General features: G+C 41.2%; 1 protein-coding gene across 1 annotated transcript; it reads left to right on the top strand.

Moving 5' to 3' along the window:
- Positions 1 to 1,755: 1,755 nt before the first annotated feature.
- Apcs (amyloid P component, serum) lies at positions 1,756 to 2,902 on the top strand. The gene is made up of 2 exons (XM_028865631.2): positions 1,756 to 2,011; positions 2,142 to 2,902. Exons 1-2 carry the CDS (start codon positions 1,933 to 1,935, stop codon positions 2,747 to 2,749), a joined length of 687 nt encoding a protein of 228 aa, XP_028721464.1. The 5' UTR covers positions 1,756 to 1,932; the 3' UTR covers positions 2,750 to 2,902.
- Positions 2,903 to 15,536: the final 12,634 nt, after the last annotated feature.

Consider the following 15,536-nt stretch of genomic DNA (forward strand, 5'->3'; position numbering starts at 1 on the left):
ATGGCCATAGCTCAAAAATAATATTATCCTGTGTGTGTTTATTTGGGTCTGAGCGGCTGCGGGACTGGCAGGTGAGAGAGATTTTTCCTGACCACGGGCCAGGTAGGACACATGAAAAGTATCAGATACAGTCCGCCATGCCTGCCTACCTGCTGCCATGCCCCCCCCCATGGGCTCTAACCCTCTGTAACAGTAAGTCCTAAATAAATCCTCCTATAAGTTGCCTTGACCATGGTGTCCTATCACAGTAATAGAAAAATAACTAAAATACTTTTGAGAAAAGTTTTTTAAAAAGTAAAAATAATGTGTAGTTGGGTGGTTTGAAAAGTCTTATGAAGGAAATCATTTTTGAGATTAATTTTGAAGAACATTTAGGATTTGACAAAAAAGAAAAAGATAAAAGAGAATTTCAAGGCAATAAACAGAAGTTACAAAATCAGGAAAACTAGTCACAAGTGAAGAGCAACAATTAGAGGTGTTTGGAGAACAGGATTTGATTAGGAGATCATAGGCAGGTTAGAGCGATACTGGAGATAGCATTGGCTCCCAAGTGGAAGGATAGGATTTAATCCAGGAGATAAAGGGATGTGTAACTCCAACTAACTCTAATGTTCACCCATACTGCACAAGATAGATAAGACTCCACAACCTGATATTCAACTTAGGTTAGAAAAATAAATATCGGATAATAGCTATTGCCCAGAGATGAGGATTTGAAGAATAATGAGAGTAGAACTGGAGAAAGTGAATTATCTATGGTAGTTATTGTGTCATGGAAAAGGCTAATTAACCTAAGGTGAACTGAGAGGAAAGAGGGTAAATAATAAAATGATAGACACAAAGAATGAGAATAAAGGTTCTATAGACTTTAGAGGTGAGAAAGAAAATCAAGCAAGCAGAAAGGGGAAAATTAAGTTTGCTATCTTAGAAGCCAAGTAGGCTAGAGTGGTGAGTAATAACAGTTGGCTTTTAAAATAGTGGCAGAGAAAATAGGGATGAAGGTTGTTGGTACCATAAAAGAATTGTCTCCCCTCCTTAATCCCCACACCTAATGCCGTGCCTGGAAATAAGTGCACAAATGTGAGTATGATGTATTGATGAGCTTGTCAGCAAAGATAGACCTTTGGTGTCCAGGTGTCCAAAGACAAGAGTAAAAAAAAAAAAACAGGAAGATGCTGACATTTCAGCAGGTGTATGTCACCAAAAACAATTAGTCATGATGAGGAATGAGAAGGCTTAGGATAAAAAAGCATTGTGAGTCATAAAATAAGGAAAGGCTGAGCAACTATAGTAGAAAACTATTAAGCTGCAGGGCAAACAGTTTGTGCTTCGCAACTATCTCTATCCTCTTAGTAATGCCTGGATACGTTCCTCAATATTTAATGAATCAAATACAAATTGACTTCTTAGAGTTGGACAGAAAATAGAACCCTAGAATGTCCTACACGGAATTAACTTTCCATAGTCAATAAGTCTGCAATTGCCCTCTTCCCATATCCCCTTCTGGCAAAGCACAGAGTCATGAGATGGAGACCTGGCTGCAAAATTGAACAAGGCCTTCCTCAGGTGGCCAACATAGCCTCTTGTTCCATCTGTAGGACTTTGTATTCTGCAGCTCCCCTCTTCCCAGAAATAAAATCTGGGTCACAGGGCTTAGTGCTTTAGAACTGAGTTGTGTCTAATAAATAACTTCCATTGATTTCCCAGCCCAAGGGAATCAACATTCCTTTTCCAACAGCAGCTCTGATTATTGGCAGAAAGAAGGAGGAACCTGGGAAGTTCCTCACATGGTGTTACTGCTCTCCACCCCTCAACGTCATCAAAGGCACATACAAAACCTGAATGCTTGGAGTCTTAAGAATGTAGTGGGCAGCACCTTTCTGTCTCCTACTCAAGTAACTGCTGTTGCTGTCAGAGTCCTGGACTGAGAACATGGACAAGCTGCTGCTGCTGCTGCTGCTTGGGGTATCTGTCCTCACCAGCCTTCTTTCAGAAGCTTTTGCTCAGACAGGTAAGAAGTTTAGGCTACAGCCAGGGAGAAGTTGATTCTGAGCTATTTAGTCTGGGAGAAAAGTTGATTCTGAGCTGCTGTTTCTCTGAATTTGTTGAAACCTATTATATGTCTTATTTTTATCTCACAGACCTCACAGGAAAGGTATTTGTGTTCCCCAGAGAGTCTGAAAGCGCTCATGTGAAGTTAATCCCACGTCTGGACAAACCTCTGGAGAATTTCACGGTGTGTTTTCGAACCTATAGTGACCTTTCCCGCCATCACAGTCTTTTTTCCTACAATACCAAGGGCAGGGACAATGAGCTACTAATTTATAAGGAAAGAGTTGGAGAATACAAACTGTACATTGGACGTTCTGGAGTCACAGTCCGTGGTATGGAAGAATCGGCTTCTCCAGTGCATTTCTGTGCCAGTTGGGAGTCCTCTTCTGGCATTGCTGAATTTTGGGTCAATGGGAAACCTTGGGTGAAAAAGGGTCTGCAGAAGGGGTACATCGTGGAAGCCAAACCCAGCATTGTCTTAGGACAGGAGCAGGATACCTATGGAGGAGGGTTTGATAAGGCCCAGTCCTTTGTGGGAGAGATCACAGATTTGAACATGTGGGACTCTGTGCTAACCCCAGAAGAAATTACATTTGTGTACCAAGGTTCCCCTCTTAATCCTAATATTCTGGATTGGCGGGCTCTGAACTATGAAATAAATGACTATGTAGTCATCAGGCCCTGCGTGTGGAATTAAGATCCTACAGGTAAACCTCATGAAAATGAAATGACCGATATCTCAAGAGGTCAAGTCAGCACAACTCGACACTTAATCCTGTATCTGTAGCCTTTTCCTCTTCGTGAATGCCCTGTCTGCTTGTCTACCTAATAAAAATATTGCCCAACTCCACCTGCGTTTGTTTGCTGCTTGGCATAATCGCAAATGCTTTCTTTTAGAGCTACTCCTTTTGAGAACTGATGTTTTGATATCTAGAAAAACTGAATTGTGAAGTAGAGGGGATGGACACTTAACAAGGAGGAAATGGCAACACTTACAAGCTACTGGCAATTGATTTAATAATAACTCCAAATATGTGTAAAATTGCAGTAGAAGTCCTTCCATTTGTTTTTCTAAGTACAGGTCGACAAAAGACAGTCTGATGTTGCTCAAGGAATACAAACCATAATGAGATAGGTAAGTGACAGTTGAGAACTTGACAGCAAATAATGAGACAGGAAAGCCAGACTAGGAATGAAACTGAGATCATTCCTTACAAAGGCAAACACGCCTGACATCTCAAAAGCCCCAGTGGTGATATAGAACACCTGGCTTTTGAAATGCCACCCAGATGTCATCAAGGACATACTGTATGTTTTCTAAACATGTAATAAATACTGCTAACAGAAATGTCTTTAAATTCCTTCTAGGATCCCTGCTTCTCACAGGATATAATCTAAACTTCAACAAGTGACTTTTCCCTCTGTAACCTGGTCCCCACATTTCTCAGTGTACACTTTAGTTACAACCCAGCATAGCAAGAGTCACACTAGCTATAACACTCTGAAATAGGTGTCAGATATTAATAGTGGCAGTTATTGATATAGTTATTTTAAAAAAGCATGAAACACAACACCTAGCACATTCTCTGAAGACATGGATAACCTTCCCAATGAAGATGGAGTTTGGGCTGCATGTGAACGAAAAGGTCTAGCTCAAAGATAATGGAGCATGAAGTCCAGGAAAGTCACAAAGACAGCATCTAGAACAATAACCAAAGTGATCACTTCTGGGGTCAACTTCTCAGAATGGACAACAAAGCAGGCACTAGGCCAGAACAGGTAGGAAAGAATCCGGGGATTCATAATGGGGCAGTGAGCTCACATGAGAAGGAGCAGGTAGAGCGAAGGACAATTTGCTATTCAGATTATCAAGTCATTTCAGATGGAGATTTTAGTGATGTGGAAATCATTAATTTTCAACTTCCATTTTTTAAAAAAAAATTGTCACACAATATAGTCTGATCACAATCTCCCCTCCCACAGCTCTTCCCAAATACTCCCAACCGCCCCACCCATCCAACTCCACACCTGCGCTCTCTCTCTCTCTCTCTCTCTCTCTCTCTCTCTCTCTCTCTCTCTCTCTCTCTCTCTCTCTCAAAAACAAACAGGTAAAAAGAAAAAACAATAACACACTCACAAAACTATAAAAATGCAAAATTGGAAATCATACTGTACAAGTAAAGATAAATAAGATAAAAATCTTCAACCAAAGCAATATGAGATGAAAAAAAAAAAACCCTACAGAAACACCATTGAGTTCATTTTATGTTAGCCTCTACTGCCGGGCCTCATAAGTGTGGTTTATACACCCAGTGACTCCACTGGAGAAAACTGATTTTTCCTTTGTAAGACGTTGTCAGTTGGAGATAGCTTCTTAGTTAGGGGTGGAAACTCATGTCCACTTCCTCCTCTCAGTTCTTGGACCACATCTAGCTTGAGTCTGTACAGGTGATATACATGCTACCACACTTTCTGTGCATTCCTATGTGTTGCAGTCCTGATTGTGTCTAGAAGGCCTTGTTTCCTTGGTGCCCTCCAGGCCCCTGGCTCTTCTATTGTCCAGGTGCAGGTGTCTGTATTAGTTCCTATCTACCGCAAGAGGAAGCTTCTCTGATGGCTGAATTCAACATCCATATTATAAGTTCAGGTTTGCCTTGTGGTTTCTTAATGTTGAGAAACCTTTCTAGGGCTTCAGGGGTGGTTCCACAGATAATAGTACTGCCTGAGCAAGCATGAGGATCTGAGTTCATATCCACAGCACCACATCAAAAGCCAGATGTTGCCACATGTACCTGCAACCTCAGTGCTGGGCCTGGGAGGTGGAGACAAAAGATCACTGGAACTCACTGGTCAGAGAGTTCATCTGAAAAAATGTTGAGTTCCAGGTTCAGTTAGAAATCCTGTCTCAAAGGGAAATGGCAGAGAAAGACAGACACTTGACATCTTTATTTTCCTCTTCACATGCACACACAGATGCATGCACCCACCCACACACACAAGTGTACACAGTCGCATACTCTATACACACATAGATACACAGAAAGAAGTCGTCCCATAAACATGTACCAAATTTGACTCTATTCTTGAGCAATTGGTATTTCTACCAAGAGAAAAAAAAACCACATTGTTTGCCTTAATAGTGCATCTCCATAGTAGGCTGTTTTTGCTTAGCATCCCCTCTGCAAGTAACATAAAACAAATTTCAGAAATGAATCCAGTACACTCAAATAGTAGCATCCACTTTTGTTCGATATTTATTGAGCTACTATTCCATTCCAGGCATGATGCCAACTGCTTAAAAATGTTATACTGGTGAAATAATCATGGTACTCCTTTTTTGGAGTTTATATTCTAATAAGTCTGTATTGTCTGAGAATGGGTCCCTCCTAATAATCAGCCTGTGCTGGGATCCATCCTTTGCATCTTCAGGCTTCTCCTCTGAGTGCTGTGTTCCTATTCCTCTCTCAACTCCACCTGAGTGAAAGGTATCACTTATTCTCATCTATCATTTTGTAACTGTGTTTATGTCTGCTAGAATCCAATTTGGACCCAGTTTCTTGCACTTAAAAAAAAACCTGCCTCTTAGAATGACACTGTATATTTTAGAATCCAAAATTATGATATATCAGTTCTTTCTGTTGTATGGACCATATTTCTTCCAAAAGAAACTCTCATGTGTCCTTTAGTCCTGAAAATTCTAGGAGTCCACGGATGATCTTAATTCAGACAACACTTCTCTGCTTCCACAACGGCCCTGGCCTTCTCGAGTTCTGTGAGACTTCAAATAGCAAAGAACATGCTGCAGTTTTATGTTTCCATGGGAACCCTCTCACTAAGCCCGAAGTGAAAGAAGCTGAAAGACCAATAACCATCTTCCCAAGAAACCAGGTATATGACCCATGACTCCATCCAGCAACAACTCAAAGCAGCACCTCTCCCTGAACAAATTCTTTCCCTTCCATAGTCTGCCACATTTGTTCTGGCTGAGGAACACAAGAATCACAGATTCTTAATCATCTCCTTTGTCAGTTCTTATATGTGGAATTGTGTTATTATTATTATATTATTATTATCTAATTTATATTAATTAGTCATTAGAAACTAAAGAAAATTTCTACCTCCAAGAACCAAAAACCATCTAACAAAAACCCAAACACCAAGTACAAGAAGCCCTCTTTTTAATTGTCAGGATTGTCAAAAAAAAAAAAAACACTCTCAAAACATTCCAGGCTATTGATGTTGTCCTTGGTTGTCCCCCCAAGATGTTGAAGTTAAGTCCCTAATGTTGGAGACACTATGCACTTCAAACAGAGGGCCCAGAGGACCTTGAGCTAGAAGTGACTTAAATGCCTCTTTTCTGAGGACTAACTGTCACGGTACCAGAATGTTCCATGCAAGCTTCCAAAGGTGGGAAGCAACCCAGTCCTACCCAGCTGTGACAACTATGAACCATAATGATGAGACTGACACAATAACCCTAAGGTGCGATTGTGGCATGCCATACCTCGGAAGTAACCAATAGCTCTCCAATTGGACTTAAGACCCCTTTGAACAAGACGGAAATAATGTCTGGTACTAGATACCTAGCAAACTACCTAGGTCTAGTAAAGGAGGACCTACAATCACAACTTCACTAAACCAGAAAAATTCCTAACTACAGTCTAACTATTTTTCTCTATACTCACAGATAACTGCAGCTCTCACTCCACATCAAGAAAACCTCCCTATGCAACAGATGGAGACCATTACAGAAAAACTACAGACAATCAAAATTCTGAGTTGTGGCCGGGCAGTGGTGGTGCACACCTTTAATCTCAGTACTCAGGAGGCAGTGGCAGGCAGATCTCTGTGAGTTCAAGACCAGCCTGGTCTACAGAGTGAATTCCAGGACAGCCAGGGTTGCACAGAGAAACCCTGTCTCAAAAAAAAATCTGAATTGTCGACCCAGTCCCAATAGATACATCTACAATGCCCACACTTAAGCTCAGGAATCATTGTAGAAAAGGAGGCAGAAAGATTCTAAGAGCCAGAGGAACAGGAAATTTCCAGTGATATTGTATCTCCTAGAAATGTTAGTAGTGCACCTTGTAGCCAGAAGTTTCTCCAGTCCTGCCCTGTCCTGTGGTCTGGATGACTCTCTCTCACCCACAGTCCCACAGCCGCTTATAAAATAATCATTCAGAGGCTTAATATTAACTACAAACTGTATGGCCTATGGCTCAATCTTCTTGATAGCTAGCTCTTATAACTTAACTCAACCCATTTCTATTAATCTCTGTATCACCACATGTTCCATGGCTTTACCTGTGTCCCATTACATGTTGTTCCTTGGACGGTGGGATGACATCTCTCTCAGCTCCACCCTTCTCTCTGTATCTCTGCTTCGATTTCCCACCTGGCTGTAATCTTTCTTGCCATAGGCCAAAACAGCTTTATTTATTATCCAATGGGAGCCACACATATTCACAGCATACAGAAAGACATCCTATAGCACAACCTGCCTGTCTAAACATGACCTGAACAAGAATGACATCAATAAACATGTCATTGTAGAAGTAGGACATCTCATGAACCCTCAGCCCTACACAAAGAACTACAGGCAACTAAGAAACGCTGAGAGTGAGAGAACTAGTCTTCCCCAGGGAAAAGCACACCAATTAGTTATCTACTACCAAATAGTTAGCCCTGAAAACATTCATACAGATTAAGCATATTGAATTTATGTATTTAGGAGTATGTATATATGTAGCAACAACTAGTGGAAAAAGAGACCACGAATTTGAAAAAAGAGCAAAGAGTATATGGGAAGGTTTTGAGGGAGGAAAGGGAAGAACAAAATTGTGTCATTATATTAATCCTCAAAAAAAATTAGTTTTCAAAACAAAAGAAAGAATAGTTGCATTTAAGTATTGTATTTAATATAGGAATAGAAATCCTGACAATTGATTATGAGAACTTTTCTCAATTACAGTAGAAATAGCAAAAAGTCACAGAGGCAATGACTTGAGTGATTTGTAATCTATAAGGAATATAGAAATATCTGAGGGGCAAAATAATCCAGGCAAATGATGGCCTACTCACTCCCAAATTGCCATGGTAATTTGCTTTTCTCCATGCTTGTCATTAAAACTGTGGGACTTAGGGAAACAGAGACATATAGTTTTGCAATGAGGTGCCTAGTAATTATCTTGATAAAACTTTTGAGTCTCCTTGTGGTACAAGTAAGGACCTGATTCTTATTTATGTGGCTACAGAAGAGTAGGTAGAAGCATTTCCCAGGTTCCAGGACTGACTTTTCACCAGAGTAGTCCATTATGGATTTCTAGAGAAGAGATATTGCATTAATGCTCTGCAGTTTCAAAGGGAAACTGTGTGGGGATGTCTGAGGCTAAAGCAATAAGGTCTCTTTGACTTGAAATATACCTTAGCTCAGACTTAATTGGAATAGAGATGAAAGGGGTCTTCTGTGAGCATTAAAGAAAATCAAGTTTAGTCATTTTGGAGAACATGGAACATTTTTAAAATATTTGTTAGACTTTGTGTTGTCTGGAAAGAATACATGTGTAAGACCATTTAAAGAACAAAAAGGGAAATTATTAAAGAATCACCTTTAGTTTTTACCAGGATATGGCTAAATGCATGATAAGCTTATACAGTGATCTAAATTTGTAAGCTAGGGGCTGAGGAGATGACTTAGTAGGTAAAGTACTTGCTGCTCAAACTTTGAGAGTTGAGTTTGGATCCCCAGCACCCACATATAAGCTAGGCTGGAAAGCAGGTGATTGTAATACCAGTACTGGGAAGGTAGAAACAGACAGATCACTGGAGCTCTGTAGTCAAACAGATTAGGCAAACCACCATGTTCTAGGTTAAGTAAAAGACTGCATCTCAAAATGTAGGGTAGAAGGCAATTGAAAAAGAAATCAATTGTCAGTCTCTGGCCTTCAAATGCATACACACAGACACACAGACACACACACACACACACACACATGCACTCACATATTCATGCAAACACATATATACATATTCATACACTTACACATAAAAATATTTAGAAATAAAAATAAACGAATAAGAAAACAAATGAGCTTGTATTCCAGGATTTCTATTTAGTTTTTGTCTATGGCCATTCTCTTCTAAGATCAGCATGAGAAATTCCAAGAGACATTCCCATACAGAGGTGGCTAAGGTGTATGTGGGCAGTTGTATACAGCCACAGGATCCAAAAGGAAAGAAAATCTCCGTTGTCAACACTGAGGCCAGAGTCAGACACTTTCATCAGAATGAGAGTCAAATGCAGATGCAAAGCCCTTCACTCAATGCTCTAGAGGCTGCAACAGCTCGTCCAAAGTAATCTCATAGAAATCTTGCAGGGATTAGATGTGAAGATGCATGAAAGACCTCCTAGGTACATGCTGTGGCATGGCATGTGTTTCAGTGTTCCTATGATGATAATGAGAAGAATGCCTCCCTGGAACATGAAGTCCCTTGCTTTAACTTCTTTGTATGTAGTTCTACAGAACGCACAAAAAAAGTGGAGGAGGGGAATTATTAATATCCCATTGTTGGTCTCATTCACCGAACCTAATTATTTTCCAGACAAACCCATGCATGTCCCCAGCTAGTATGAGAAATAAGGCAAGCTCTTGAAACATAGACAGAGGAACACCACGCTTGACTTTACCAAAGTCTATTTCACTGAAAATTAACAGAAGAGAAAATGCTAACAAAGATTCAAGAAAAGAATTGCACCCAAGGAATGTCACTCCTTCAAATGAGTTGATGTATTTTTTTGCTGGAAGAAATTAAGTAGCAGGCCACATAAGAACAAAGTCAGCCCAGTTTCCTCGTATGATCAACTTGTGAGGACCTCCCAGGCTCTTTTCTGCATTCTGACTCCGTGTAGACCCAAGTTTAGTAAATCCCTTGGAAAATTAACCCAGAAGAGAAGAGCTAGAAAAGAGGACTGGTGTTCCTGATCACAGAGGTTATGGGGTAGCTCCTCTAAAGGCAAAACCAGGCATGGTTGGCATCTGTCTCGGCTATTGCCACCTTTTGGATCCTATGGCCCTATACAATTGCTCACATATGCCTTTACCAGCAATGTATGGGGATGTAAGGAACCTACTAATGTCATCAGGCTGGCCTCGTGACCAACAAGCCTGGGCCTTGCAAGTACCAGAATGCTATAATTGTTCTAATAAAAAAAATGACAACCAGATTTCCTAGCATTGTAGTAATCTTTCAGAAATAAATTGCAATTGTTTGGTATTCTCCAAAACCAGAAAAGAGCACAGACATATTCTATACAGTCAAGTTGGGCAGAGGCTTGTGGGTCTAGGGAGGCAAGCAAAGTCCATCCTTCCCTTATGCATTCCAGTACTTCATGCCATCATCCCCTTCTTGTGAAGTCAGCCCTGGCTCCTTAGACCCGTTTTACTTAAAAAAAAAAAAAAAAAGAGGGAAAGGAAAACAGGGAAGAGGAAGAGAGGTGAACGTTGCTACTTTTTATTTTAATTTCACTATTCTTTCACATACAAAACTTAATTACAAAGACTTAATCTACCTTGAATATTTTAATTAAAAAAGACATTCTGTTTCTAGGCACCAATTTGGTTTATAAAGATTGAAGTGTTTTGGAAGGTCTATAGCATCTATAAGAATTTCTTCCTTTTTCCAACGCTATTTCCTTTTTTGCCCTCACATTATGCTTCCCCACTCTGCTTTCTCTTCCTTCCGTCTTTGGAAGGAACATTGGCTTCATGGCTAAGATTTTGATGCATGAGCACATTTCAGTGTTCTCACTCTCCCACAGGGTTTTTATCCTGCTGGAATGTATAAATCACTTTTGAAAGCTCCTTTCTGTGCCACATTGTGCTTCTGAGATTATCTGCTGGGGTGCTTCTTACACGGAAACACCCGCAGGCTCAGCCACAGACAGGGCCCAGTCTTGAGGGGTAGAAGGGTTGCCGCTACTGTGCTCAGCTGCACTCACTTCCGGCTGGGCGGATTCAACTAGCAGCCAGTGGGGGTGGGCGGGCCCCTGTGAACATAGTCATTATGTTCATTGACAGGCATTCCAACTACTGAGACTCGGCTGGGCCAACCTCCAGGATAGAGCTAACCCATCTTTAACTCTGTGCCCTTTCTGACCTCTTCTCCTTTCCCAAGGCAAACTCCGGTGCTCCTTGTTTCCTTGTTTTTTTTTTCTTATAGGCCTCTAAGAAGACTAGAGAACTGAGTTATTTACACCCCACAACCCACACTCTCCATCTCTTCACCATCATCCCCCTCACTTCCGGGACAGTAGGAAGTCCTCTGTGTTTACCCTCTGAGCTACGAGCTCCTTCATGTATGTTTTTAATTGAGCACTTCACAAGAGACAGGTTAAAGGTGAGACACTTGCTGTATGGAAGACTCTAAAATCCCCCAAATATAGAACAGAATAAAGAAAAAAAGCACATGCTGGAATTCTTCTAGGGGAGAGAGATATGGCTGTGAAAATGCTCAGGAGGAGGCTATGACTGCAGTAATCTTTCCGTGTAAATCAGTTCATCTACAAGTGTCAAACTCATCTCTACCTGAAGTATGTGGCTCCTTATTTGTAAAGATGGAGCCTTTTCTAAAGCACAGGGATTTCCCGATTGGATTTCCTAGAGTCCCAGAAATCTAGATCATTTCCTAGATTCCTAGGGGCAGTTACCTAAATATGGTGACAGCTAATATTTTCCTGCTTTTTAAGTAAAATGATTCAAAAGCAACACTTGATGATATATGATAGCAATCTCAGAGTCCCTCGCCCAATTTCCACAAAACATTGTGTGTGATGCAAGAGAGAAGGCAGGACAATGGAAGACTTTGGGTTTCTTTTCTACATTGTCCTGGATTTTACTCCCCACCATGTGAGGCCCCTGTGTGTGTGTGTGTGTGTGTGTGTGTGTGTGTGTGTGTGTGTGTGTGTGTATTTTTAATTTTTTTATTAAGATTTTTTTCATTTTACATACCAACCACAGATCCCCTTCTCTTCCCTACTCCTGCTCCCCCAGCCTTCCTCCCCAACCCATCCCCCACTCCCAAGGCCTCCCATGGGGAGTCAGCAAAGCCTGGTACATTTAGTTGAGTCTGGTCCAAGATCCTCCCCCTGATCGAGGCTGTGCAAGGTGTCCCACCATAGGTAATGGGCTCCAGAAAGCCAACTCATGCAACCAGGGATAGATCCTGATCATACTGCCAGGGGGCCCCTTAAGTAGATCAAGCTACACAACTGTCTGACTTATGCAGAGAGCCTAGTTCAGGCCCATGGAGGCTTCACAGCTGTTGGTCTAAAGTTCATAAGTTTCCACTAGCTTGGTTTGGTTGTCTCTGTAGGTTTCCACAGGGATGAAGTGGGAGAGCAATGAAAGAGATACCATGATAGAGGGAGACATCATGGGGATAGGGAGAAACCAGGTGCTAGGGAAGTTCCCAGGAATCCACAAGGATGACCCCAGCTTAGACTACTAGCAATAGTGGAGAGGGTGCCTGAACTGGCTTACCCCAGTAATCAGATCAGTGAATACCCTGTCATCATAGAACCTTCATCTAGTAACTGATGAAAGCAGATGAAGAGACCCACAACCAAGCACCAGGCTGAGCTCCAGGAATCCAACCGAAAAGAGAGAAGAGGGATTCTATGAACAAGGGGCATCAAGATGCCTTTTTCTTATAACAAACCATCATCCAGTTCTCTGCACTTTCCAAATGGCTCAAACTGAAGGCCAGGCTCATAGCAGCATTAAATGAAGGCTTCAGGCCCTTGGGGGAGATTATTTAGTAACCTAAAAATAAATTATATCTCTTTGTTCTTCAACTTTCTTCTCCCAAGAGAGAGACCACCCCTGGCTTTTTTGGAGGTCTCATAATGTGTTGCTGTTTCAGGGCCTCCCACTTCTGCCCAGCAGCATCCCTTCTCTCTCTGGTTACTTGCCCCAAACCCTTAAGTTCCTGTGGACACTTTTACAATAGAGCAATATTTGCCTGTGATTCCTCTCACCTAAACCATTCTGGCTGGAAGAATAAATACCACATCTTCAACTCCTACTGTGTTCTTGAAGGTCAGCTCTCCCTCAGATTAATGCTGTCCTCAGTACAGCATTACTAGAAGTTTCTCTTAAGCAAAGCTATCCACCCATGTGTCTAACTCAGCCTGGTGTTGTCCCAGATGCTCATATTTTCCCTAGGACAGAAATAGGGCAAATCTGTGGTGAGGTGTGACAAGACTCCTGTGGTTTTCCTACAGGAAAATAAAAGGCCATCTACCCAGGAACCACACAACAGTATAACAGTATGTCCCTCAGAATAGATAAGCAGCTGTTTCACACTATGGTGCTTTGGGGACCAGGGATTAATGGGAAAACTAAGGAGAAAGCAAGACAGATGGTGGGAAGGTCATGGCATACATGACCATGTGAACCAACATGGCCCTGATTAGAACAACAAAGACACTGATCGCCTTTCTTCCTCCTTGTCTCTTTTCCCTCCCTTTCTCTTGTATCCTCCTTCTTCTAAACCTCCTTCTCCTTTTCTTCCCACTCCTCTCCCTCTCTTCTCATTTATCCAACTCTATCCAAGAATCCATGTTACAATGAAAATTTCTTTGTTTTGACATCTTGCAACACAAAGATGTCAAAGATTGCTTTGAGACACAGCAACTGAAGAATGATAAAGAACAGACCTCGCAACCTGGCAGAAGTGACAGGTTTTGATGTTTTCCTGGAACTTTTCTGACTCCATGAATACTAGTCCACTTTCTTGGTGTATTTTCTCATCCTGTGCAGTTGATTTCCCACTAATAGTACTGTGCTATTGTTGTGACGTCATTTCTGACCATCACTCCCCTATCTCCATCTACTTATGAGCATACTGGCTAGGTCAGAGACAGAGTACATAATGGTGGTTCTACCATGACTGTTCACCAGCCTTGTAGCCAAAAACCACCCCAGGAGATTCTACTACCCAAGCAGTCTGTTACTTTAGCCTCCACTAACTAGATTTTGTTTGCAGAGATGTTATGACTGCTATGTAGTTACATGCTAACCCATGAGACACAGTCATCATGAAGAAGAGTATGTGTCCCACTAAATAAATGGAGCTTTCAATTATTCTGACCATGGTGATCCCCATATTTACCTTACAATTTCATCATAAGGTAGTTCACCATTTCTTCTGTGATATCTTCCCTGTCATGAAAATCCCCTGTATTGATACTACTGTTGGTAGGAAAATGATTTTCCTGTCAGTTTATCTATGATGTGATCCCTATGGGTCTGAAAATCACCTCCTATGTCCTCATGCTTTCCACTGTCTCCAAAATTGTTTAGCTAGTAGCTGAATGAAGGCCTTTGTCACAAGTATCTCTCTAATTACTCTGAGCATTGGCAATTATGGCCATGCTTCTATTGTCTACCTCAACCTCAAGTCAGAAAATTGTATATAACAAGACATCCTTCCACAAGTCACGTGCACTTTCAACACTCCTCTACTGAACTGTATTATTTACAGGTCAATAGACACAATAGTCAAATGCACCATATGTAGAAATATGGACAGATTTCTCCGTGGACCTATTCTGAAGAGACAGAACTGTGTCTTCATTGCATTATACAACCTCACATTTTACAACCCCAATATCTTCACTTAAAAATCCTACTTTCGTTTCCACATATTTTGAAACTTTTCTCAGCCACTTTCATATGAATATGTGATATATTGGAGATGATGGGCATGATTTTAAAAAAGTACTTCCAAATTTCAGAGATGGAGTAAGGGATATATTTGTAGAAAATTTCGTACATATGTACAGTGTATCTTGGGCATATCTATCTCCTATTCCCTCCATCCAGACCTCCCCACTCTCCTTCCAACATATCTACATCTCTTTCCTAACTTAATAACCTTTTAAAAAACCTTCTAAGTCCATGAAAGCTGCCCATACATGTTTGTGAATGAGGTCACCCACTAGAACACTGGCAACCACATATGACCACATACACCCCATCAATGAAAAGTGATTCTCCATTTGTCAGGAGATAAAAACTGACATTAGCTCTTCATCTAGATGTGGGGCATCAGGAGTCCCTCCAAGCTGGGCTTTTTAATCCTCTTGATCTTGTGGAGGTCTAGTGTGAGTAATATAGCTGATGTGAGTTGATGTATGTAACAGCCATGTCATGTTCAAAGGCCAGCCTTTCATAGCACTTTTCCACATCCTCCAGCTCTTACATTCTTTCCACCCTCCTCTCCTATAATGTGCCCTGTGCCTTGAGCTAGGTGGTGGGTGATACAAATGTTCTGTCTGTGAATGAGCTCACAGTTGCTTTTCCTCAGCTTTTTGAAGCTATGACTCTACATTATCCACTACCCACTGTAATAATAAGCTTCTCTGACAAAAGCTAAGAGCAGCATAAATCTATGAATATAAATATTTAGAAGAGAGTTTGACA

The sequence above is a fragment of the Peromyscus leucopus genome, chromosome 15 (assembly GCF_004664715.2).
Source record: "Peromyscus leucopus breed LL Stock chromosome 15, UCI_PerLeu_2.1, whole genome shotgun sequence".
NCBI lineage: Eukaryota > Metazoa > Chordata > Mammalia > Rodentia > Cricetidae > Peromyscus > Peromyscus leucopus.